The sequence below is a fragment of the Amphiura filiformis genome, chromosome 1 (genome assembly GCF_039555335.1).
Source record: "Amphiura filiformis chromosome 1, Afil_fr2py, whole genome shotgun sequence".
Lineage (NCBI taxonomy): Eukaryota > Metazoa > Echinodermata > Ophiuroidea > Amphilepidida > Amphiuridae > Amphiura > Amphiura filiformis.
This window is the reverse complement of record NC_092628.1, coordinates 78,127,987-78,154,979: the sequence shown is the minus strand read 5'-3', so window position 1 is coordinate 78,154,979 and position 26,993 is coordinate 78,127,987. Positions and strand designations below refer to the sequence as shown.

At 35.4% G+C, this 26,993-nt stretch overlaps 1 protein-coding gene across 1 annotated transcript in view; it reads left to right on the top strand.

Annotated features, from left to right (window-relative positions):
• The window catches only part of LOC140163238 (uncharacterized), a 62,524-nt gene that overhangs the window by 4,562 nt on the left and 30,969 nt on the right, over window positions 1-26,993 (top strand). The window contains exons 2-9 of the mRNA XM_072186639.1: window positions 3,245-3,348; window positions 14,781-15,085; window positions 15,567-15,725; window positions 16,360-16,484; window positions 16,966-17,119; window positions 17,545-17,685; window positions 17,826-17,936; window positions 18,742-18,836. Of these exons, the coding sequence (XP_072042740.1) occupies window positions 3,245-3,348; window positions 14,781-15,085; window positions 15,567-15,725; window positions 16,360-16,484; window positions 16,966-17,119; window positions 17,545-17,685; window positions 17,826-17,936; window positions 18,742-18,836 (1,194 nt within the window). The remainder of the gene's footprint in view (window positions 1-3,244; window positions 3,349-14,780; window positions 15,086-15,566; window positions 15,726-16,359; window positions 16,485-16,965; window positions 17,120-17,544; window positions 17,686-17,825; window positions 17,937-18,741; window positions 18,837-26,993) is intronic.

Genomic DNA, 26,993 nt, shown 5'->3' with positions numbered 1-26,993 from the left:
TGCTTTATCATGTTTATGCTGTCAAAAAGACATCACATAAACGATTCGAGGTCTTTTATTTGTTAGATTCTTTCAGGAGTTACAATTGGCTAAATAGGCAACTGAAAAGAATCCAAACATGAATGGTAAATATGTACAAAGTATTGTGTGAACAATATCGGAGGGCATAATTGTGTTATCAGTTTGGGAATGCACCAGGGGCATCACTGTCTTCAGAGTCTATGGTAAGGATATAGTGAGACCTGTACAAATGACCCAAGAAATGACCGCCTAATATTACATGAATAATGTTCAAATAGTATACCATTATTTTTATTTTTGTTTGAATTTGAATTCCAACTCCACAGATTGGGCATGGATCTGATTATATTAAGTTTTCGGAAACTAACCTCAGAACATGAAGGTATAGTAATTACCTTCATGCTCAGAATTTCAGTTATTTTTTGCCGCCATCGGAGAAATTATGTTTCCTGGTTGTCCGTCTTCCGTCACTGAGTCCCCGGACTCCGTCCATCCGTCCGTCGTCCGAGGCCGTGTGAGTGCAATTTCTCGGAACTGATAGGTGTGATACGATTTGGTGGAGGGAAAGCAATTGCCTGTCTTCAATTTCCACCAGGGTTTCGTTGCAAATATAAATGTCAATTTGGTAGCTCCTCATTTGCATAAATCAAACAAAAAATTGTGAACACGATTTCTTAGAACTGATAAGGCGTATTTGACGGTATTTCACCTTAACATGCTTAAGGCATGGATAGTCTTGCAAAATGCAAATAATGTGCTAAATTTCCCCTGGGCTATCTAATGTGCCATGAATTAGGACTGCAACTGGTTTATATACTAGTATACTGGTCATGCACGGGTCGAATGAGAACATGTCTGACTAGCAGTACTAGCAGTGTTTGCACTCAAAATATTGAGACAAAAAAGCTGACACACAAGCCCTGGGGGGTCACTCCCATTGTGGCCTGTACACCATCCGCGATAATGAAAACGCGTAAAAAGGGTCGTTTTTCGTGGGTAGGCACGATACGCGAGTATCGCGTTTAGGTGTCAAAAACATGAAAAATTGGAAAAAAGGTAGCAAAATTGCAATTTCTAAATACGCAGAAATGAAATTTAGGGTATGAAATTTGATGTTAGGAATGAAATCCCTGTTTAGGGTGTCGTTTTAGCCAAGGGTTAAATCTTTGTTTAGGGTGCTTTTCAAAAGTTGATTATCGCGGATGGTGTACAGGCCACAATGGGAGTGACCCCCCCGGGCACACAAGAAGAATGGTATAGGTTCTATAAAGGAAATCCCAGGGCTTGATATTATGGGGTGTCATTTCTGCCCCATGTTTGTATGAGTTTTCATTGGAGGGGAAAAAGGCCCGGAAAAAAGGTCCAAAACTTTTGTTTTTATATTTCATTCGGCTTAATTCAAGAATCGCAAGAAATGGAAATGAAAATGCGAGTATTGGTTTCCTTGTTTCATCATCATATAAGATCAATATATTAATCATACAAACCACAGATATGTGTTCCAATATCTGTGTACAAACTGAAAACATATGTCCTATAGACATACTTAACAATACCATGAACACATTAAAATTTCTATAAACGTGGAACCATTTATGTTTTCTATAAAGTCACACTGTTTGCTCTCATTTGTTATTTGCTAGAGCCATTATAGTGAAAGGATTTCTATTAACTTTACAGTAACGTTGGGCTGGAAAAGTTCAAAACATCAGCATGCTGAGAACATTTAGGGAAGTCACCGTAGTTTTCTGACACTTTGAAAATCAACTACAACTAGTAAAAGTATCTCTTAAAATAACATAATCATGAATCTAACAGAGAAATACCAATTGCACAAAACCAAAACTCCAATCCAGTTTCGCTTATCTTTTGGCCCGCAGCCATGGTGATACCTCTGATTTATCAAATCACAATAAATGGCTGATTAAAAAAAAATTACAAAACAAATCAAGCAAATCATCAACAAATCACATACAAAAAAGGCAGCAAAAAATTGGATACAAAAAAAAATCATCAGCCACATCTACATGAACCCAAAACATATCACAGTCTTACAGAATAAATTTGCACATTGTACATTAAAAACATTACACAATGGACCAGATGTAAAACTCAAAGAGGTCAAACCTCCATTTATGAAAATGGCAAGAATGTTTGTTTTTCTTTTTTTTTTTTAGAAATTAACACCATATACAATATACAGTTGTTAAATGTTGAATGAACCTGATAGCGTACGCAGATGAATGTGAACGCTTGATGTTTTACGTCCATCTGTTTTTTTTGTTTTTGTTTTTTTTTCAATTTCGCGTGTCATTGTACTACAGCCTACACTGAATCTTTATATTTTAGTCTAATGAACATGATGAAAGTCAATGTTTTGTTTATCAGTTTATCGTGACCCGCCCGCGTTTAGATTTTTCGACTGCGAAAAACCCTTGATAAATTTGATTATTTTTGCATTTTCTCAAAAAAAATAATAACACACTGGTAACAAACGTTAAGTATATTATAGGGGCAAGGAATCCAGTTACTACACTGGAATTTCAGTGACTCGAGACAAGCGGTACGTTATTTATGATAAGAAAATAGGTACTGCTAGAATGTACCTCATTTCTTAACATACATGAACCACTTGTCTTGAATCAATGAAATTTCAGTGAAGTAATTGGGTTCATTGCCCCTATAATATAACTTTTGTTACCAGTGTGTTATTATTTTTTGAGAAAAATGCAAAAAGAGTCACAAATTTATCAAGGGTGCTAGTAGTACCACCTTAAGTTACACCACAACTTGCATTTATATCTACATTGTTTATGGCCATTTAACTTGTTGCAGAAATCCTGGTATAAATACCTCGATAGTGAAAATAATTTAATACAAATTTGTGTATTTAGGGTTGTGTTTTAACAGAATATTGGAGGGTATATAACACGCTAAGTGTTGATGAAATGGCTGCTATTTTGTAAATAATGAAATGTTGCAAAATAATGAATAATGAATAATGTAATAGTTGCCTCATTATGGTTTGAAAAAAAAAGTTACGATAAACATAACAACGACTTTCATTAGCCTTATATATATAAATGTTAAAGACTGTTCAATCTTATGGAGTTTGTTCCAATTACTATATTTGCATTTTGTATTTGTCATCATGATAATTTCCTTGCTTTGATAAAATAAATAATTATTAATTTGTTTTCTTTTCTTTTCTCTTATAATATAGAATTATATAGATGATTTTGATCTTATTGTAGCACGAGTTAAACGAGACACTCTGGATAACAAATTTAAGATGTTCAAATGGAGTAAGAACAAGCTGTCATGGCGGTGAGTATATTGATACCCGAGATATTCGGATATTCTATATCAGTATGGAATTACAAGATCAATGTTCGATATACCAGGTACTAGCAAGTATACTTTTCACAAACATTTGCTGTACTAATTGACACCATCCACTATGCTGATAGACATTATTAGTATGAAATTATTTGCCATCAGTAATCCTTTCAACTACATGTACGGTATATGGTTTTAAACATACTATGGCTTGAGTATTTTGTTTGAGCCTGGTCCCATCAGGACCCAATCGTGTCTCCACACAAAGCGTCCGTTTAAACAACTTTTATGTGACAAACAAACAAACAAACAAACAAACAAACAAAAATACATACTAATCCGAAGCTCAGAGACCTAGAAATATTTCATTTTGGTAGTATTTTTACTGACTATATATCTATTTATTTGAAGTTGTTTAAGGGTTCGGTCACCCACCTTTGCACAGTAGTATTTGTGGGGCAAGAAAGCACATCAGACATAAAAAATTTCGGTCTTTGGGGGAAAAATTATATTTTCAATACGAAAGGTCAAAATTTTCATATGATGGACGGCTTTTCATCCCCGTTACATCATAGACTCTAGAGTCTATGCTTACATAAACTTTAAGTACATATCATTAGACTTATAAAGTTAATTATGAAGTTTATTCTGGTCCATTTTGTATTATTTTTAAAATATTGCAGACCATGTGACAGGATTATAAATTTGTCTTTGTATATGTAGGCCTATATGTAATTAGTGTGTCTGGGCAGAAGCAGGTTGTCTAATTAATATCCCTGGTAGAAGTGACTGCATAATTATTTGTGTAACCATTTTGCTGCATTTTTTGTTAATTTTTTTTATTTGAATAAATATCAATAAATAATAAATATTGAAGGATAAAGAAAGATTTATAAAGTTTACTTCGAGGACTGCAAATGTCAAAAATATAATTTTTTAACAATTTGTCATAAAATTTGTAATATTGCGAAAATTATTTGATATCAGAAAGGATATTCCTCGTATTCAACATGCAATTTCATGTGTCTCATATCAACGTATCCAGTACCTGGACTGAACATGCTTCTGCCGTCTTAAAAAAGACAGCAGAATTACGTTGTTTATCAGTAGTTCTTTATCAATTTCCCGGTTTATTTTGGAATATGTTTATATACGGGGATGTTGTGTGACACGCAGACTTTCGATGCTTTTTTACGGTGTCTGATCTCCGCCAAACTCCCCCTTTTATAATTCATCTCCCCAAATTTTCAGTTTTCCCCCTTTTGCGAAATGCTTTCCCCTTTTTCAAATATTTCCCCCGTTTAACTTTCCCCCTTTTCAAATAGTTTCCCCCTTTTCAAATAGTTCCCCCTTTTCGACTTTCCCCTTTTCAAATAGTTCCCCCTTTTCGACTTTCCCCTTTTCAAATAGTTCCCCCTTTTCGACTTTCCCCCTTTTCAAATAGTTCCCCTTTTCGACTTTCCCCTTTTCAAATAGTTCCCCCTTTTCGACTTTCCCCTTTTCAAATAGTTCCCCCTTTTCGACTTTCCCCTTTTCAAATAGTTCCCCCTTTCGACTTTCCCCTTTTCAAATAGTTCCCCCTTTTCGACTTTCCCACTTTTCAAATAGTTCCCCCTTTTCGACTTTCCCCTTTTCAAATAGTTTCCCCTTTTCGACTTTCTCCTTTTCAAATAGTTTCCCCTTTTCGACTTGCCCCTTTTCAAATAGTTTCTCCCTTTTCGACTTTCCCCCTTTTCAAATAGTTTCCCCCTTTTCAACTTTCCCCTTTTCATATAGTTTTCCCCTTTTCGAATCCCCCTTTTCAAATAGTTTCCCCCTTTTTAATTTCCCCTTTTCAAATAGTTTCCCCGTTTTCGAATTACCCCCTTTACAAATAATACCCCTTTTTATTTTCACCCATTTTGTAAATAGTTCCCCCTTTTTACAAATAATCCCCTTTTAACTTTCCTCCGCTTTTCTTTATCCCTTTTAAATAATACTCCCTTTTTGTTTTTAATACTCCCTTTTTGTTGGTACTCCCCGTTTTCCGTGCGTAGGCTTTACCAGTAAGCCTGGACCCTGGAGAGTGCCGTGCACTCACTACAGCTCATTTCGCTACATCCATTATTGGAAAGGCGTTCTATATGAATTTGGATACCAACGTAGGTAGATTTATAGCCTGTTGTGCAAGCGCCGCTAAATTCAATGGGTTAGGGATCCGTCAACTTTTATGCACGTTTATAGAGGGGCTGTACAAAGAGCAAATCCGATATGATTGATAAACCAAATGATGTTCAGAATGTTAAACGGGTGAAACTGGCATGCATAAATATTTATGCTGGTCAAATTCATAGCAATGATGTTTGAAAGTCTGTGAAGAACTTGTCTATAAACAGGGATATGTCAGAGACAACAAACAACTGGCTGCCATTGTTACAGAAGCCTAGATAATAAGAATTGTTTGTGCTATATTATTCAAAAGGTTTTTTTTAAGTTAGCACCAAAGTTTAAAACAAGCGGTCTTAACAGTGAAATGACAATAAAAGCATACATTTATAAAACGGGCCTGGACAAAATGGGCATTGCATATTTATGACAAGTGTGGCTGTGTGATTTTATGCAACTTTATTTTAAGCCAGTTCCGAGTAATTTTCGCTATTCTTTGTTTGTCAACAATTCCGTTAACAATAAAAATGTGCTTTCTAATCAAAGGCTCTATGGCGTATATTCAATTGACCAGACAAATGAACCAGGGACTTCGGTCAGTGGTGCACGCCTCAAAAATCCAAAAAGAATTAGTAGGCCCTATTATGTTAGATGGAGAATTAAGTAGCAATTAAGCCTAGTCTTTTTTAAAGTCGAGACAAGTCCAAAATAATAACGATTAATAAGCCAATCGAATTGATTCGAATTCCAAACTCCTGGCCTTTTCCTGGGTCTATATTTAGTTGCATGATATAATTCAGATTATGATTTTTCTTAAATGTAGATCTATATCCTATAGAATTCATAAATTACACAATAAGTATCATTTTATTCATTTTATTTAGCTCGAAAGTAAAAAGGAGGATATTTACAAAACGGGTGAAAGTAAAAGGGGATATTTACAAAACGGGTGAAAGTAAAAGGGGATATTTACAAAACGGGTGAAAGTAAAAGGGGATATTTAAAACGGGTGAAAGTAAAAGGGGATATTTAAAACGGGTGAAAGTAAAAGGGGATATTTACTAAAACGGGTGAAAGTAAAAGGGGATATTTACAAAACGGGTGAAAGTAAAAGGGGATATTTAAAACGGGTGAAAGTAAAAGGGGATATTTACAAAACGGGTGAAAGTAAAAGGGGATATTTACAAAACGGGTGAAAGTAAAAGGGGGAAATTTAAAACGGGGAATTATTTGTTAAAAGGGGAACTATTTACAAAATGGGTAAAAATAAAAGGGGGAACTATTTACAAAAAGGGGAACTATTTGCAAACAGGGGAAATTAAAAGGGGAATTATTTGTAAAAAGGTGGGGGGGGGGTAAGTAAAAATCGGGGAATTAATAATAAAAGGGGGCATTTGGCGGAGATCAGACACCGTACTTTTTGCTGTTTTTGCAACCCATCGATCGGTATACCAATATTTCACAAAAGCACTCAAATTTCCCCAAATTTAGTGCAAATAAAGGCACTTATCCCCATTGTGCCCAAAGGGTACCCCAAAACCATGACACATTCCCGTACGTACGTATCTTCAACCAGGGAGAACCCCCTTCCGAATCAATATCCCTTTATTTTGGCTAAGTGGGCTACCCTGGTTAAATATGAATAAAAATTACACCTTATTTGAAATAGGCCTATATATCCATATGTATTTAATCAAAGTGGAATGTCCTTCTTAGAGGCCAGTAACCACTGGTAACACTAAATGGCGAAGTAGCGCTATTGTTTTTTTGTTTAATTCGATTTTTACATGCACATTGTTAAAGGATAACATTTTTAAAAGTTCGAGGTCTGTTGACATTTATGGAGAGTTCGAGGTCTATTGACATTCATTTATTACGGCATTGTAAATGTACAATAATCGAACTCCATGGATCATTGGTTCAATATGACTTTCCGAACATCCATATAAAACCAAATAAGATCCATTAGATTGCACTAGAGAACCAGTCCTTATTGACACTCAATCCAAAAGAAATCTATATCAATCGAATTTTATAGTCCGTAATTTCATCATTTGATCAATGAATCGAAGATAATCTTTACAAATAACCGTCATAATTTGCAGACGAGTGATTCGATTAAATCAGATATTTTCTTTTGATTATATTGATGTCCTTTGTAATATTCTGTCAAATATTTGCAGAGTTTTATAATAATAGGCCTAGGTATTATCTCCATCATCACTCCTCTATTCTTCATACATAAATTCTCCCAGCCACATTTCCGTAATATAATATGAAATTAAAAAAAAAGGGAAATTTAGTTCGGCAGAAGTGGAGCTCGAACCCACGCTGCACCGCTATCATGTATAGACCTGTTTCCCTTCTTCCCATCATGCACTTAAATGTGTAATAAATTAGCATTAAAATTTTTCTTACTTTAGCAGCATTCTAGAAACACTTGTCGTATGGCGAAAAGAGGAGTACTCCATCATATGACAGCTCATTATGCTAATTTATTGAGCTCTTCTATCTTGGAAGTGCCTCTCACCAGGTGAATTTTTATCTAAATAAATTCGGTTCTTACAGCAAATAATCATGACAAGAAACTAAAAAAGAAATAACCACAGATGCAGACGGTAGTTAGGGGCTAGTACTAGTATTATTTTTTGAGGTAAAAATAGCACCCCAAATGCAATTACCAAATATCACAAATTTTGAATAAAACACTTTGCCAGGGACTTTCATTCATATAATTTGGAATAATGAAACATTCGGGTCAAGTAATCACAGAACGTGTTCCAATATCTGTGGTTTAATGCAAAAATAATATGGCCACTTTATGCTTGCCAATACCATTAAGGTCAAAATATCCGGGCAAAATATCTGGTCACATACTAAGTAATTGGAACACATTATCTGTATAATCACAATAAATGCACGGGGATAAATGTTGTCAATGACTTTAAAAAAAAAAGCTAAACATTGTGCTTTTAATGCCAAGAAAGATCATATTTAAGGCGGTGTCGCGTCCAATCAAAGTTACTGGATTATCATGGATATAAGGATCATTTAGATTCTTAAAACGTGCTTGGTTTTTCCTTAAGTTCCATTCATATGCATTAATTAGAAGGCCGTGACTTTAGAGACATGCAGTTGTTATTCTAAACACTTTTGGCAAAATGAATGTTGTTAAATAAGGGTTCTATAGGCTCCCTTAACTTAATATAAATACCCCGAGGCTGCTTAATTACTGTGATTCCTGTGAAAGAACACATTTTGTAGGTCTACATGTCATATATTTGCCATGTTAAAAATGTTCAACTAACATTCTATGCTAAAATATATATTTTATGCTGTTAATTATGATTATGGGCGCACCATATGATTTTCGGATGAGGGTGCAAGGCGGCGATATTTAAACTGATGGCATATGCTCTACGTGTACTAATATATATTTTTTGCGTCCTCGGAGACATTTTAATGTATTCATGGTGGGGATTTTTTTACTCATCAGTGGGGAGATTTTTTCCATCTCGAACTCGAAGTATTTTGCCCATGCCCCCATGGAAATCAGCAGTATATACGCCCCTTATCTGCATGAATAGGAGAGTGCGATCGACGACGGTTAATCATAGAGTGAAAATGGACTGTGACATATTTGTCACGAAAATCCGATATTATTATATAGTGGATGAATTGATGACCTCTTTCATTAATACTATTTATTTTATTAAAATGCATGAAAATAAATGATTGTTTTTGCCAAACATGCTTAAGGCGACACAGGAATATTATTATAAACATCTACCAAAAGTAATAACCCTTTTGTAATGAGATAATATAAAAGGAAACCCAGTTGTTGTTTTTTTGCAAACTTTGATGCCTCATTTGCATTTGGTTCGGAAATCGGATTTGTTTGACACAAACGATTATAGCCTACTAGTATTGGTATGAATTATTTTATTTTACTTTTTGTGGTGAAAATGTTTTAAAGTATTGCAATTCGATTTTTAAGGAAAAGAAAGTATGTTTTGCCGTTTCAACGAACGAAAACGAGTGAGTATTGCCAAAGTTATGTTTGAATTAATTATGACTTTTAAAGTTATAGGTTAGGTTTACATGTAACAATAACTTGTTCTGGCATGTTAGGTGAGTTTATAGAGCGAAATAACTAAAAAGTGCAGTGTATTTCTTAATTTGGAGTAGTGAATTAAAGAGTTGATAGGAGACAGGTGTTAATGTTTTTTGCTGTTTCAGTGTGCATGTTCTCATCATTGATGGTTTGGTGGACCGTCATGTAGCATGGATGTAAGCGTGATCCTAAAAATGCCTTTCACGGTGACCCAAACTAATTACAAGACCTCTTCTACATTGAGGTAGGCTTTCCCTTTTAAAGGGAATTTTTTACTTGTGCAACTTTTGAAAATGCATCTTTTCCATTCAAGGAGTCATCATGGCTACAAACAGAGCTATCCAGACAAATGAGGTATCAAAATTTGCAGAATTAGGCCCTAACCTGGGTTTGTTTTTGCTATTTGAGTTTTTAACTTTGATGCATAGATTTTCAGTTTCATCTCGTAATAAAGGTGTGTGTGTGGGGGTGGGGGGGGATGGTAATTCATTCCGGGGTAATTACTTTTTGGTAGGCGTTTACTTTATAAAAGCGCAGCATGACAAGAATTATAGGCCTTGCATAACTAGATTGATCACCTCACACTATTTCGAATATGCCATTTTTTGTTTCATATCAAATCTGAACCAATAAATCCAATTATTGCACTTGTCTGTGAACGACTATAGACGGTCTATGTCCTGAAGCAAAATGAAATGCGAAAAGCGTAGAACATTAAGTCAGAATACACTATGGACCGTGCACAATGGCCTCATCCCAATGGCATAGTTCAATAACCTCAATTAAAAATTGATAGTGCAAAATTTGACCTCGAGTTGCAGAGCATGAGTTTTTGTACCCAAATTTTAAAAGGTCATGCAATAATTATACAAATGTATTGGGGTTAAAGAACTGTGCCCTGATAGATGAACATGTAGTGGATCCCAGTGATATCACATTAAACAGGAAACACTTTCAACAATACAACGTAGTTGTTTCCTTTGTGACATCTTTAGTGTCGTTGAACTCATTAAATTAATTCGTATTATGCCAATGCCAACTGGATTGATATCTGAATGCAATGATATGTCATACTCGTTGACATTAAAGTGGAGTTTATCCTGGGGTGGAACATAAATCTGCTATGATATGTTCCCAAGTGATAGCTATTTTAATAATGGTTTAATTTCAATTTCCAACCTTTTGACAGGAGAAACAAGAATTAGGCCAAACTATTCACTATCGTTTACCGTAGAATATACACTATATATCATTAGTATTAATATTATTATTATAATAGGTAAATGTAAAGGAGTCGAACCTGCATTTTTTACAGGACGCAGGACGGAGTGTCCATCTCTCGTTCGTTATATAGCGATTAGGCCCGACTCCACCGTGAACATGGTGAAATGTTGCTGGGGGGGGGCTCCACAGACAGCCTTTATTACCTTCCCAGGCAAAAAAAATCATGGGTATTCCCAAAATTCGCTACTGGTTGCTATGCAAATCATGCCATGAACATGGCAAGACATTCAGATTCTTTTGTTTTATATGTGGCATGAACAGGCCATAAAATCCTCTAGTCAAGGATTCATGGGTAATTAATTTTGAACCCATCAAAAAGGTAATTGATGCCCTTGAATAAAGAATTCATGGCATGGAAGTAGAGAAAATTTGACATTGACCATGATTCATGCCCATGAGTTACCCATGAATAAGGATATTTATGGGCATGGAAGTAGAGAGAATTTGACATTTACCGTGATTCATGCCCATGAGTTACCCATGAACATGCCCTGAACATGTCAAGGCTTTGACTAAATGCAAGACAAAAAAAAATAGCATGCAAAAAACAAGGGCATGAATATTCATGTGTGAGCATGAACAACTCATCAAAAATTCCCAAATTCATGAAAATTCATGCCCGTTGCTAGGGAAAATAGGGCATGTTCATGGCAAGATCTTGGCATGTTCATGGGCATGACTCATGCCTAAATTTTTGCCTGGGTTCCCAGCATTTAAGAATGCCGGTACCCATTTATACACCGTGGAGAGGAGTAATTGAGATAAAGTGGCTAATAATACTCAAGGACACAACACTATTTTTGTTGTTATTAAATCGAAATTCGAAAATCTAACTTGAAAAATCTTGATTCGTAACTCGAATTTATTAAACTCGAACTGGAAACTCGAAGAATAGCACACCATAGTTTTCTATTCCCATTAGCAGATTAGGGTACGGTTTTTACGCGGGGGAGGGGGTAGATTTTTATAGGGGAACACGAATTTAGTTTTCGGGTCTTGGGGAAATCGGCTGAATTCTTCACTTGAACGGGGGGGGGGTGTTTAGTTTTAATTTAGAGAAAAGGGTCACAACAAGGGGGAATCTAAAATTTTGAGCTGACGCGCGTGAGGGGAGCGAATTTTCTCGATTTTTGGTCAAAACTCCACTCTCCCTGAAACGGTCCGCCCGCATTATGTTGTATTTTATTACAATTAGGCATATAAAAGCCGTATGTATATGTAGATAATCATGATACTAGTAATTGAATATCATATTAAAATGAATGCACCCAAATATTACCAGGATTTCAGAAACATCGTAAACAGTCATTGTAAACTAATACATTTCCACGTATAGGCCTATATTCTTCTGATGATCTTTTGCACCTGGCCTTACGTACGTGCACAAGTAGCTAAACTTAGGGCTCTTTTCAGACACTTTTTGTGTGGATAAAATTTTCAAGTGCTACCTCAAGAAACGCTGACATATTATAATAGACCTAATATGCCATAATACTTATTTACCAAACGGATATCACATCAACAATCTAGGTTTTTCTTTTTTTTTTTGGAAAGAAAGAAAAAGAAAAGAAAAGAATCGGACTCTGCCATCATATAATGTCGTTTGTCAAACTTGTCAGGGCATCATAATGTAATGACCAAGCCGTTAATATCACCATAGACAAGACATATAAATACCACCATAGACAAGAAGCTACAAGACAATAATATCACCATAGACGAAACATTAATATCACCATAGACGAGACATTAATATCACCATAGACAAGCCATTTATATAGACAAGCCATTAATATCACCATAGACAATCAATTAATATCACCATAGACAAGCCATTAATATCAACATAGACAAGCCATTTATATAGACAAGCCTTTAATATCACCATAGACAAGCCATTAATATCACCATAGACAATCCATTAATATTACCATAGACAAGCCATTAATATCACCATAGACAATCCATTTATATCACCATAGACAAGCCATTAATATCACCATAGACAAGCCATTTATATAGACAAGCCATTAACATCACCATAGACAAGCCATTAATATCACCATAGACAATCCATTAATATCACCATAGACAAGCCATTTATATAGACAAGCCATTAATATCACCATAGACAATCCATTAATATCACCATAGACAATCCATTAATATCACCATACACAAGTCATTTATATCACCATAGACAAGCCATTAATATCACCATAGACAAGCCATTAATATCACCATAGACAAGCCATTTATATAGACAAGCCATTAACATCACCATAGACAAGCCATTAATATCACCATAGACAATCCATTAATATCACCATAGACAATCCATTAATATTACCATAGACAAGCCATTTATATAGACAAGCCATTAATATCACCATAGACAAGCCATTAATATCACCATAGACAATCCATTAATATCACCATAGACAAGCCATTAATATCACCATAGACAATCCATTAATATCACCATAGACAAGCCATTAATATCACCATAGACAAGTCATTTATATAGACAAGCCATTAATATCACCATAGACAAGCCATTAATATCGCCATAGACAATCCATTAATATCACCATAGACAAGCCATTAATATCACCATAGACATATCGCAATGTAAAAAAACAAATAGTGCTCACAAACAATAGATTTTGAAGATTGAAGATCGTGATTTTGAATATTCCCCCGATAGCGGGTAGGGCCTGAAGACTGAGGGAAATAAAGGGGTAAATATTAAGGTTAATTATGAGGGAAGTACTTTTATTGTTTAAATCAATATAAATAAACACTAAGATCATGTTGGTGTTTTGCAAAAGTTCATTCTACAAATCATATACTTTGAAAACTTGCTTGAGTTATGTACGTTTTACAAAAGTGTTGTTGTTTCAGCCCTCTTTACAACATAACTCAAGAACCACAGGATCACAGTTGCTCACCTTATTAGCATTTAACTGCGTTCAATAGAGGGCACTATTAAATTATGATATATTCACCAGGTAGGTGGCAATGATGTGTGAGGTTGAGGAAACTACACTCTAATTTCACACTATTAATTTTTTCTGAATAGAATCTAATTATTTTTGATCCCGCTATTCGTTTTGATGAGATATATTGTTTATTTGGCAATCTTATCAAAATGAATTGTTTCCGTTTTGTTTTAACAAGTAAATTGAAAAAATTTCCAACTCATTATTTAACAAGATTATCCATTTTTTTGGTCATTGCGATAGGTGCTTTCGCGCCACCGGGCCTACAATTTGTGCCGAGAGCATGTTCTTACAGACAGAGGGCGGTACACTTCATAGCGTTTTGTACCTACAAAATCTCTCGTCTAGCGGGGTCTAGCGTCCTACAATACGGTACTTTGTGAATATAAAATGATGTTATTCTGAAACAGTTCGGCCCGACAAAGTACCCCCCCTGTAAGTAGGCCCTATGTTGTTTTTCAATTTGTAACAGCGGACCGTCTATTTTGAATACCGGATTTCGGTAAACATGGTAAAAAGTTGTACAATAATGCTTCCATAAATTAACATGCATATGAAGCACATTAGAAACAATTGCATCCAATACGCGGATTTAGGGTTTCTCTACCGGAAGTCAATTTGTGCCGAAATTTCTTCCCACAATGCAATGAGCGTTTTGCATAACAATACATACAGTTCGGAGGTTAATCAATATTCTTTGTTATGCAATAGCATATTGTATTGTGGGAAGGAATTTCGGCACAAATTAACTTCCGGTAGAGAAACCCTAAATCCGCGTATTGTCAATGTGCCTATTTTAATGAGAATATAACTTATGGCCTTAACCATTAACATTAATTAAGTGTTATTTTTCAAATTTGTTTCTCTAAATGCAGGATAATGAACTACCCGTCACGTCATTCTCGAATCACACCATATCAAGTCTATAAAGACGTGGAACACGCCTTTAGACTTTGGGGCGAGATGGCCCCAATAAAGTTCGACGTCACCAACGATAAAAACGCTGATATTGCTATTTCGTTTAAAACCAAAGACCATGGGGATAACTCACCATTTGACGGGCGTCTTGGAATCCGTGCCCATGCCTTTTATCCTGGTAGTGATCCGAATGGATGGTTAGATGGCGATATCCATCTTGATGATGATGAAATTTTTACACACCATAAAAGTGTCGAAAATGGTAAGCTTGTTGGTTTCAATATTTTGAGTGGGTCTTGACATATTTTAATCATTTGGTTTTATTCTTCAATGATATGATCTGAAATCTAACTTTCACGACCTTTGGTGCGAGAGGTTGCGGGTTCGAACCCTGGCGGTGCTCTCGTGGAAAAATTGAGTTAGCTTGAAATTCCCCTGGACAAGGAACTTACCATGCTTACTGCTAATCGTTGTAACCCGTACGAAACTCGGGGAGCTGATACTTGTTGCAATGGTTATTTGTGGAATGTCCGGGGGAATGTCTAGGGTGTGCGCTCTGGTAGGAGCAGAGTCCCTGAATTGTTGTTAAATGTTTATGGAGTGATGTGGGGCCGTAGTGGTCAGCAACAACCTGTAAAGTGTGCTGAGGCTTGTGGGTCAACGTCTATAGGCGTTGTGCCTGTGCGTAGTGCACAATAAACCACTGCGCTTTTTTTTCTTTCTTTTTCATTAACACAATACAGGAACCAATTTAATGTATGTTGTGGCACATGAGATTGGTCATTCTCTGGGTTTATACCATTCCGCTGATCCCGATTCTCTAATGAGACCCGACTATAAGGACTTCATTGCAGATGACAAACTTCCTCTAGCTGATGCCAGAGCGATACAGAAGCTTTATGGTAATATGGAAATTATTTTTTTCAAACTTTTCAAACGATACATTTGCTGTTTGACATGTAAAATATGTAAGGGATGAAATCAAAACTCGACCGGCGGTTGACCGCCGGTTCCGCCTGGTTGCTATTGTTGTAATCAATGGCAATCGGACGGAACCGCCGGTCAACCGCTGGTCGAGTTTTGATGTCTTTATCCGATACATTGCATGTACTGTTCAGATCTGCAGGACTAAAATAAATTTGAATACAGGGTATTAATGTTGACAGATGGTTGAGCACCATGATAATGTAAACTCGTGGAAAGCACATTTGCTATCAAACAATTATTTTACACCATCTCCCGACAGACCCCAATTAATATTTAGCCCGTGTGGTTTATGCAAACCCCTGAAGAAATATTCCATACTCTATGTCAAGTCTGTATATTGCATTCAAAGTTAGCGGGATCAAGTTTTGTTTTAATGATAGTGGACAAAAAACTTCAAGCTCCCTTGAAATTTTAATGGTGCGATTTGCAATATTTTAATTGATTTTGTATACTAAAAATGCTAGAATGCTCATGTTAGTCCTACATACATGCCAACCACTTTTCTCATCAAAACAATAATAGATGATTATGTTTCTTCAACCTTCTCAGGGAAGGTACCAGGCATGCCTGATTTACCGCCACCATCCACCACACCAAAACCGCCTCCTCCATTTGAATGTAAAAACCAAGATTATGCTGCTGCGGTAATCCGTGGGAATCTTTTGCTTTTCCAGGTAATGCATAATTTAAAACAAAATAGAAATTAATTATAGCTCAAACATTACAAAATTGTGAAGCCTGTCGCAATCTGTTTTACGGCAAATATCACTATGAAAATACAGATAATTAATATTTCATTTTTTCCATATCGGACAAGTATGGGTTTACGTAAGATATTACCTTCATGCCCTGTGATAATTGTGAACATCTTCTGCAAACCTGCTACCACTTAAATGAACGTAAAGTCGCAAGTTGGTAGTTTCGAAACGCCCTGGCTACTGCGTTGGTGTTCTTTGTTACACACGCACCTGCCAAGCCTGGAGTATGTATGGCCATTCATATGGTACGCAGGGCATGCTATACAGGTGCGCGGCAAACAAAGAACATCAACTCAGTCAGCCAGGATGTGTCGAAACTACCAACTTGCGACTTTATACTCATTTTAGCAGGTCACAAATACATCATTATGTAGGCTATTTTTGTCTTGTTTTCCAGGGTAATCGGTTCTGGCGATTTAGCGGAGAGTCTTTGACATCAACCTTGTATACCCCCTCTATTGGGAGCCCAAATCGACCATATTTTAAAAGTTTACCGAGCGACATCGGAGCAGCTGTTACTTTGTATAATGGTACTACAATATTCATGAGAGGTATGTCATTAAACAGTGATTTGTTTTATACAAACCTTTGCCGAAGTCTTCAGAAAATACACAAATACATCCTTATATAACAACCCATCCCCCATTCCCCGTGGGATATTGGTGGCCCTGATATTTAAGATTCTAGGTATACTTTATAGCCCATCCCCCCCCCCCCCCTTTGCTCACCGACTGAAAAAGTGCCACCTACGCCACTGTTGTTACCATGTCTATATATTCTCAATATTTTGAACTTTTTGATAAATTTATGAGATGATTTGTGCTCAGTAAGGTGTGTAAAATCCAACGAAGAACGTAAGTCCAGGGCTGTTAATTGTACTATAATAGATCATTATTTTTTTTTCAAGAAAATAAATTGTTATGTTATCAAATTTTGACCAATTTGACATGATTTCGTGTTACTTTCTTTTCATTAGGTAGAAACATGTGGTTGTACAATCTCCGTGAACGTATACCCGCCAAATATCCAATGCGTATTCAAGAACAGTTTGGAGTCAAGAAAAATATCGACGCTGCTTTTCACAGTCCAAGGACGAAAATGACCTTCTTCTTTAAAGGTAAAATTTGAGGAGTGACTTGCATAATGTTGCTTGAATCTATGAATCGCCGCGCTGCAGTGAAACAAATGAGGGGGAGGTACAAATAACCAGTGGTTTGTAGTTTATTCGTATCATCTTTTGTTTCTATTTTTAGGAAGGAAAATGTGGAAATTTGATCACAAGACAGGTGGAAAAGCAAAAAAAACGAGCTACAAAGGAGTTTAAAGGTTTGCCTAACGATTTATCAGCTGCGTATGAAGATCAAGATGGTAAGTATTATGCTTGCAGTGTATGATGGATAATGCACTCGCACACAGCTGCACACCTTAGGTCTATCTTTTTTTTTTCTACGGAGTAAGTAGACCTATTCATCTGTAGCTTCTCTTGGATTGTAAATGTTTCCTTTTCATTGCTGTCGGTATACTTATAGTAATTTTTTAGTAAACAAAACATCATGTACAACCAAATTTTAGGCTTAACCAGCTTAATATGATATCATGCTAATGTATACAGATGCTTTTGAGTCATTCTCAACTTTGATTTCCCCTCTTTTTTACAAAATTATTAACTTTTATAGCATTTTTCTAGCTTTTTCGGATATTAATGACGAAATTGGTGGCGCTATTTAGTTACTAGAGATTACTCTTTCAAGCTTTTAATACAAATAACTCCTTTTATTATTTGATAAAATATGTTTATAAAATTTGCTTGTTGCTTGTTTCACCTATTCCAGCTGTTTTAATGGCAGAATTAATCACCTACCCCTTGCAAATCAAGAAATATGATTTAGGATAAATAGCGCCATCTATAGTTTGCATTAAGTTAATAATGAAGCTAATTCTAGAATGAATGGAGCATATAATATTTGTGATTATGCCACCATCAGGTGTGTGTCCTACCTTCAGTGGTGTTTCCTTGAAGTCGAAAGTAAAGGGGCGGAGGTGACGTTGGGCAGTTTCCCATAATGTACTGGTTTATAAAGATAGATTGATCATTTTCCTTAATTGATTTTTAAAGACCTCTTGTGCTGCTATTTCTTAACATTTTTTCATATTTTGCTTTCTTTAATTACAGGAAATAGGTTTTTCATGAAGAAAGACGTATATTGGAAATACGAATATAAAGACAATGAAATTGCACCAGGTTATCCTAAATTGTTTCCACCTAATGTTTGCTAACTACTTTCACCAAGCTGTATTTTATTATAAAACTCGGCCGGGATATTGATTGCATATGACTTAACAGATGTAAAAATAATTAATGTCGGCCATATGATGAGAATTTGACCTGATTGATGGAGGCACAGTGGTATAATTACTCGGGTTTTCACAATGAGCTTGATTAATGCAGCTATTTTAGCTTTCATCATCAGTCACTGCCAGTACTTGTTGGCATCATACCATAAAGTATTTGGCTTCCTCGAGGCAATTCCAGTATGAACAAGATGAATGCGTTTCCCATGGTCATGATGGAGTATTATGGGAGTATTACAGTATATCGCTCGCTTTGTATTATATACATACATTTTTTATCTTCTCAAATGACTTCATCTCCAGCGGATTAGCAACATGATTAATTTTCCTCAACTTGCCGACACTATTAATCTAACAATAAAGTTTAGATTGCAAAAAATAGACATTGAACTTCAACGTTCAACTTCAACGGCTGCTTATTACGTGCGTGTTAGCGGCGTTGTGAAAAACGCGTCGGAAATTTAGACGCAGCGCTTTGTGCACTGGCAGCAGAAACGCTGCAGGGGAAATCGTTGCAGAAGAACAAAGCATTGATCAAAGCTAATCATTTGAGGGGGAAATTACAGCCGAGAACCAAAAGTCGCAGTGGAGAAAACGTATCAACGTGGTATGTGGTGACATCAATACAATGTAAGGGAATGGTCTATCGAATTGGCTTGAGGAACAACATTATCACCGCTCCATTGATCAATAATATTTGTCTGATTCATGGCGCAAGTTTTAATGCGGGTCCTCGACAAAACAGGATTCGTGCAATTGCCGAGTAAAGAACAATGACAACTGCAGACCAAGATAAATGAATGCTTTGTATGCCACCTCATCCACTACACCGGCCGTTTTACTGCAATCTCTCCATCATACACATGTGATATGATAATAGGGACACATTGGTGGCAAATATAGAGGAGGTCTACACAGAGAGTTACATGTCTGTTTGACAATGGTTCATCAAAGTTGGGTCAATTTTGGTTAAAACCCATACTAAAAATATTCCTCCTCTCTTCCTTAAAGGATACAGAAAAAGTATGGCAAGTGTCACATGTTAGAGCTTGCAGGGATCAAAATTGTTGAAATCGGAGCACCTTTCAGTTTTGTCCTTGAGAACTTGAGAATGATACTTCGAAAGTGGATCAAAACTTAGAATCGGCACCCCCAAATTGTCCGAAAACCATTCTCAAACACTCTGTGTAAACCCCAATGCTTTTGAGAGGCTTTTGGTTTAGTATTACTCTGGTGTCTCTGAACATTTACAGTACTTTCAAGGCAAGATTATTTCAGTATTAATAGGGGCAATATGATTCCTCTTATATATTTATGTTTATCTCTCTTTTCATGTTTCAAAATGTGTCTTTCATACATTTCCATTTTTCTATTTCCAGGTAAATAAAAAGTTCTTTAATTATTTAACCCTCGTCCAACTGGGCCAAATTTTGCGACGCGAACTACGAAGAAAGGGTTGTTGCAACTCCTCCATATTTCTCTGTATTAAACATGTTAAACGTCATTATACCTTCATATCTTGCTACCAATAAATAAATGGGTGATACCAAAATAAATACAAACATCCTCCAAGTATGGAAAATTCTAGCTATGTACAAAAGTATGGGCAAAATTGTTTTTCGGAAAAAAATCGCATGAACCCTGCAAATACACAACGTTTTACGAAAAACGTTTAAATGTCGGGTATATAAAGGGTATTGAACGTTTTCATAATATTTAAAAACATTTTTGAAAACTTGCTGCAAAATATTTTAACATTATGCTATTTAAGTGTAGACAAAATATTTTGCAATAACATTTTGACAAAATATTGTTGCGGTGTATTTTCAAAGAAAACGTTTTCATGACCTTAATATTAAAAAAAACGTTAAAGTAGAAAGGGTCTTTTTAAGACAACACTATTATTTGGTCTTGATGACGTTTCCAAACCTGTTGCCGTTTTTATCATCAAACATCGAACAATCCTGATTATGAATTTGTTTCAAGAGTTATAAAAACGTTACGTTACCAAGTTCGAATCCTGGTCAAGGATAAAAAATGTTCCTTGGTCTTCTCGAGGGAAAGAATAAATTACGTTCACGTTTATAACACTTTAAAAACAGTTTGTTGTGTTTGCTGGGCGAACTTCCCGGTAAGGCAATTGGTTATTACCACTAAAATAAGCGTAAAGAGTGGATCTACGATTAGTGCAAGTCATTTGGGTGTAAATGCGTGTGTTATAGTACGCCGGATGAAAAACCGTAGTGGTTGGTACAACCCCCTCTTCGTTGGACGAGGAATAACAATATGTAGGTTACATCTTATCGTTTATCATATTTCATAGCAAACAATTCATTATTATATTTTCTATGCTTTAGTGGCAATATTAAATACGATTATGTCATCAATTTGTTATTGAGTTCATCAACATACAAGGTGTTTGATGCATTGATAGACTACAATAATTTGAAAACAATCTATGTGGCCATTATGACAATTATGCGCCAAAACGTGGAATTATGATGGAACACTTATATTGATTACATGACCTACTATCAACAAAACGATGCTATGATACCGACTGTATCAAAATGATTGGTACCCATCCATTTTTATGTTTATTTTAGAATCGGCCTCTTCAAAATGCAGCATTTGGTACTCTTGAAATGTCCAAGAAGTATAGTTAATGACTTGTTATACAATTAAATTAATCTATATACAAATGATTTGGAACTTTTGTTGAATTTTGATGCGTCAAACTGACTCATCCATTTTCAATGAAAACTGTTAGGTACCAATCATTAATTTTGATACAGCCTGTATTTGTAAATATTATAACTATTGTATTATATATTTAATATGACTTAATTGTTATCAATTTTGTTCCAATACGGCATAAAGCTGTAATAACAATTACTGTTAAAATATGCCATACTTCTGATGTGGTCATGGTGATCAACATTATTAAAAAAATGTGATCGAGAACAATTATTCATTTCAAAACATATACATCTTTCGAAGCGGTTGTGCTAGACGAATGGAGGAGTTTGGCCAATCGTTTCGACAGTGAGATGGGCTCCGGCCTGTGAACACAGGTTTGTTTCCTTTACCTTCTTATTTTACATTTTGGGATACAAAATTAATGGAATTATAAGAGATACTCGAAAGTCAATACCTCATGTAAATAAGTGTTTTAAGGCATCATTTTAACAATTTTGTATCACGGTGCTTTATATAACTGTAAATTGTATTGTCATGAATATGCATACATGCGAATCAAATATTTCGCATTGTGTTAATATTCGTGGGGAAAATTTAACCCGCAGTTCTTATTTCCTAATTATTCCCTAATACATTCTTTAAATTAAAGTATTTTCAATCTCGCTGTATATCCTCTGGTATGATCATACATAATTAAAGCCACAATGATTTTAGTCAAATTTCAATTTTGTTGTTCTTTGCCTAAAATTATTATATATTATTACTGCAAAGGAGGTTTCTGATAATTTAAGCCGAAATAATGAGATAAAATGAAAGAAAACCACTTAGCTTAACTATGAGTTACGAACTAGGGGAATTGGCGAATAAAACTCGGGATCCCCTATTGAAATGAAAAAAAAAATGTAGCCTAATTATAAAGCACTTCAGGCTAAGTCTTTTTCATCAGGTTATTTTAGCACACCATTTGCTGTTGCAATCGTGCCAAAAGTAGAACCTGAGGTTTTATTATCATTGATATATAGGAATTTTCATTTTTTTGGAGAAGAGCAGGTAGGACAACTACTTGATTATATTTCTACATGTTCATGTTCATACTACATACTCTGAAAATTTTAGAAAATTAGCACCGGTCAATTTTTAAAAAATCACATTTTTGTTACTAAAATGGGGGTTATAGCGCCCTCAACGGGCACTCTCTCCATAAATGGCCCTAAAATAAAAACGCCTCATTCCTTTTTTCTTAAATTTTGCATATGATTAGATTTAACAACTGGAATGTGATGCAAGTGGTGTCGTTGCTGCCCCAGACCAAGGTGATATATTCGAGAAAAGTAGAATGTCGACGATACTTGCGAAGTTATCACACCTTAAAAAACCATGGGCCATGGCCAAATTCTCGTTCGATGTTGTAAGTTACAACTTATGGCGGTTACGAGAATCTGGCCTCAAATTTGGTGTCCAGAGATGTATGATGCATAAATAGAATAGTGCACCAATATGAAGATGTTGCAACATCTCACCATTCTACTAAGGCCACGAATAAAAATTTGCTTTTATGATTAATTCCAGAAATGATCAAAACTGTTTAATATGTACAACAACATCCAAAATGTAGGTTTAAAAAGACAAGACAACCGATGATTCGGGAGCATAAAAACACCCCTTTTTACAGTGAATAGATTCATCAGGTTTGTACATCAAATCAAATTAGTAATTTTGCTTGTCAAAACCAGTAAGTTTTTACTTACTAATATATTTCGTCCATCTCGTCGGAGGACTTCATCAGATGTGAGCATCTGATCCACTTTCCCAGGAAACTGGCTTCCGGTTTGAGTAGTCTTACTTCCAGTCTTCAAAATACTACAGTTAAAAACAAGTAGCACATTTTGGATGTTGTTGTACATACTAAAAAGTTGTTAACATTTATTGTCCTTGATTGTGTAAACTATTGAATCATTTTTAGATCTAAGTAGCGCTAGGCTATAGTGATACTTGTTTTTACCTGTAGTAAAAGAGATGTTCTTATGCTCCCGAAACGGCGGTTGTCTTGTCTTTTTAAACCTAAATTTTGGATGTTGTTGTACATACTATACAGTTTTTAACATTTATTTTCCTTGGTTGTGTACACTATTGAATCTTTTTTAGATCCATCCCTGCTGGTCAGTTGGTACTATTTTAGTTTTTTTTAGCTAATTCCAGAAAGAAATGATCAATATCTCAACAAACAGAACAACATTTTATAAACGTTACAAACGCGTTGCAAACGTATTTTTGATTTGGTCATTTAAATGTTGTGAAAATGTTATTGTAAATATGTTTTGGCTAACATTTTTGCTAAATATTTTGCCAACACTTAAATTTCTTTATGCTAGAATGTTTAGTGTTATTAAAACGTTTAATACCCGTTATAATTATACCCTTTATATTATATTAGCAGTTTTCTGTTTTACTGGGATATGATGGAAATATACCTTCATCAGGCAGGTAGCAATACTATAGGTGTACGCATAACAAGTCAAAAATAAAAACTGTACAGAGAGCTGAAAGTACATGTACGTATGGGCAATTAATTGCTTTCGGTAGTTAACTTGATCAACCAAGAAAATGATCTTGCATTACATATCGATAATATTTTAGATACAGATAATGTGAGCATTTAGAGAATAAAAGTATTGATTTTAGCCGCTGCGCTGTCGTACATCTATCGTCTCATATAACACGGGCGACATTTTCTAACTAAAAGAACGAGGCGAAGCCGAGTTGCTTTACGCCAAAAATAATGATGTCGCCCGTGTTATATGAGACGATAGATACACGACAGCGGCTAAAAACAATACCTTTATTCTCATTCTTAAACACTTCATCCAAATAAAAATATCATTAGTATATCAGATTTTAATCACATTAAATCCTACATTTTATTCCTAGGAATTACCTAGGGCTTAAAATCGATCAGTCCGATTGTTGCTGTGCGGCTCCGATTGGTTCAAATAGCGGGTACGGTACGCGTATATCGCGTCGACTCGCACGTGTAGTGTAGAATAAGGCATGTCAATGATAAGATTGACAGACCGTTGTCTCTATTCAATTGCAGTTTACTTTTAAATTATCAACTATGTATACTTATGTGGTGTTTCACGAGCCATTCCATTACTTATGTTCTCTTTTATTGTCTTTTAACAGTGTATAATGATACATTACGACTATTAATTAAACTACTTTTTTGAACTATTAATTAGTGTTGTTAATCTTGCGTTTATTTCCAGCACTTCATCGTGTTGGGTTTGTACTGTTATAGTACATTATAACATTTTGTAACAGTATATACTGTTGGCACAATAACTAATAACAGTGGCATAGATCATGACTATAAACATTGTAGGTCGTTGATCATAATTCAAACATTATGATAGAATACCTCCACGTTAATGATCACAGCTTTGCACGAGAGAAATATTCCTACTAACCACATAAATTGTTTTGGATGCAAAAGTTTGAGGTCTAAACATGCATTCAGGCATGCAGTTGACTGCAGTTGTTGTTTTACAGTATGTCTAATGAAATGAATTAGTAATGAATGGTAGTCATTTTTACGCCATTCATCACATGTTTCTGTAGAAAGAATCTGAAATTATCTAAGGTCTATAGAAAACGAGTTGGATCACTTTCACAATGTAATTGAAGATATCAAGCTTTTCGACCACGTGACATTGATTGGTATAGTTATTTTTTATTGTGCAGTAGAAATGAGAAAAACCCAAGGAATCCTTTAATAATACTTGAATTTCCTTTTAAACATAAACAAAATGGTTTGAGCAATGTGACCACAATCCAATATTGAAGTTCTGGGAAACGGACCATTTATAGGTGAATGCCATGTTTCTGGTCTTTGACCCTATTTCATTGCCCTTTAAAGGTCTACACCGGAGGGGTTGTTCCTCTATATTATTTAAGGTGCGTTGCACGGGCACAACGCCTAGACGTTGACCCACCAGCCTCAGCACACTTAACAGGCCGCAATTTTACTCTAATTGTCACTTTCTTTTGTTACTTTAATTAAATGATTGGTTATAAGAATGAAACATAGTTGAAATTAGACTTCGTTCAAGTCTTTAGACTTGATTGTCACAGCATGTGAAAAACATCCTAGAAATCACGCTTTTGGCCCTTAATTCATAAACTTGGCCAAATAGTGAATTTAAACTTTTATTGCCAGTCAGAACTAAACGAATAATTCAGATAGAGCTGTGTTTCATTTGGCAGAAGTTGATAATATTTTTTAATCTAAAAAATGAGTGCTGTATTTTTCTGGACTGGGGAATTTCAGTAAAATTTGTCATTTTCCTGGATTCGTGGGAATGGGTCACAAATAAAACTTAAATGCGAGCCATGGCAAAAGTAATTTGTCAACATAGCCCCCAATCAGCTGCCCAATCTAAGAAAGGAGATCTTCCACATAAAGAATTCTCAAAAGTTCATACTTGGTAACGCCTGTATAAACAACTACCGCCTGTAAGAGGATTGTCACCGGGACAAATGCACAGTAAAATTTTTCGCATTTTCACCACAGCTTTTGAAACACAAAATAAACGAAATATACAGTAACAATAACAATTCACTTTTGGTGCGATATTTTCTCCTATGATATCAGCTTAGATCAATTTCATTTCAATTTCATTATGCGTGTATTTGGGTATTTTATGAATAATTTTGAAGTATCGTAAGCAGCTCTAGTTTTGCCACGACAAAATCATTATCAGTCCAGTGTCAAAAAGCCAATAGTCTTGCGGCCACTCGCGCTATGCGCTCGCAATTTGTTGGACATTACCATGATCATGATGATCATGATGATTTACGATTGGAAGAAACTTCATATGTTGTACTTTTGTGGCATGCAGATTTTTACGGAAGTAAATAAGTGACATTCGGTTCACTTTGTAACTCAGGAAGTCAGGACCTCGTGATCACGAGATTCTGACGTAGTGTGTTCCTGACTTAGCCAGTTTGAAATAAAGAAATAGTAAAAAAAAAAATAGTTAAGACAACTCATGATCTCAAGAATCCATGAAATCTGTTCAATTTTCGCATTGTCCGTACGAGGTCCTGACTTCCTGAGTTACAAAGTGAATCGCATGGCCCTTAGTTACTTCCGTACATTTCCCTTCAGACACAAGATTTCACAAGTATGACAACATTTATTTCTCCAAGATGTTCAAGGTCAAAGGTCGTACAGGTGCTGATAGTACTCTATTTTCACCAAACAAACATTATTTTCACAAGACGGTAATACATAAATACTGTGTCGGAAATGGACTGGGAATGATTTCTATCTATTATTGCTTCCATTCCCGTGAGTATGTAAGTTTATTTACG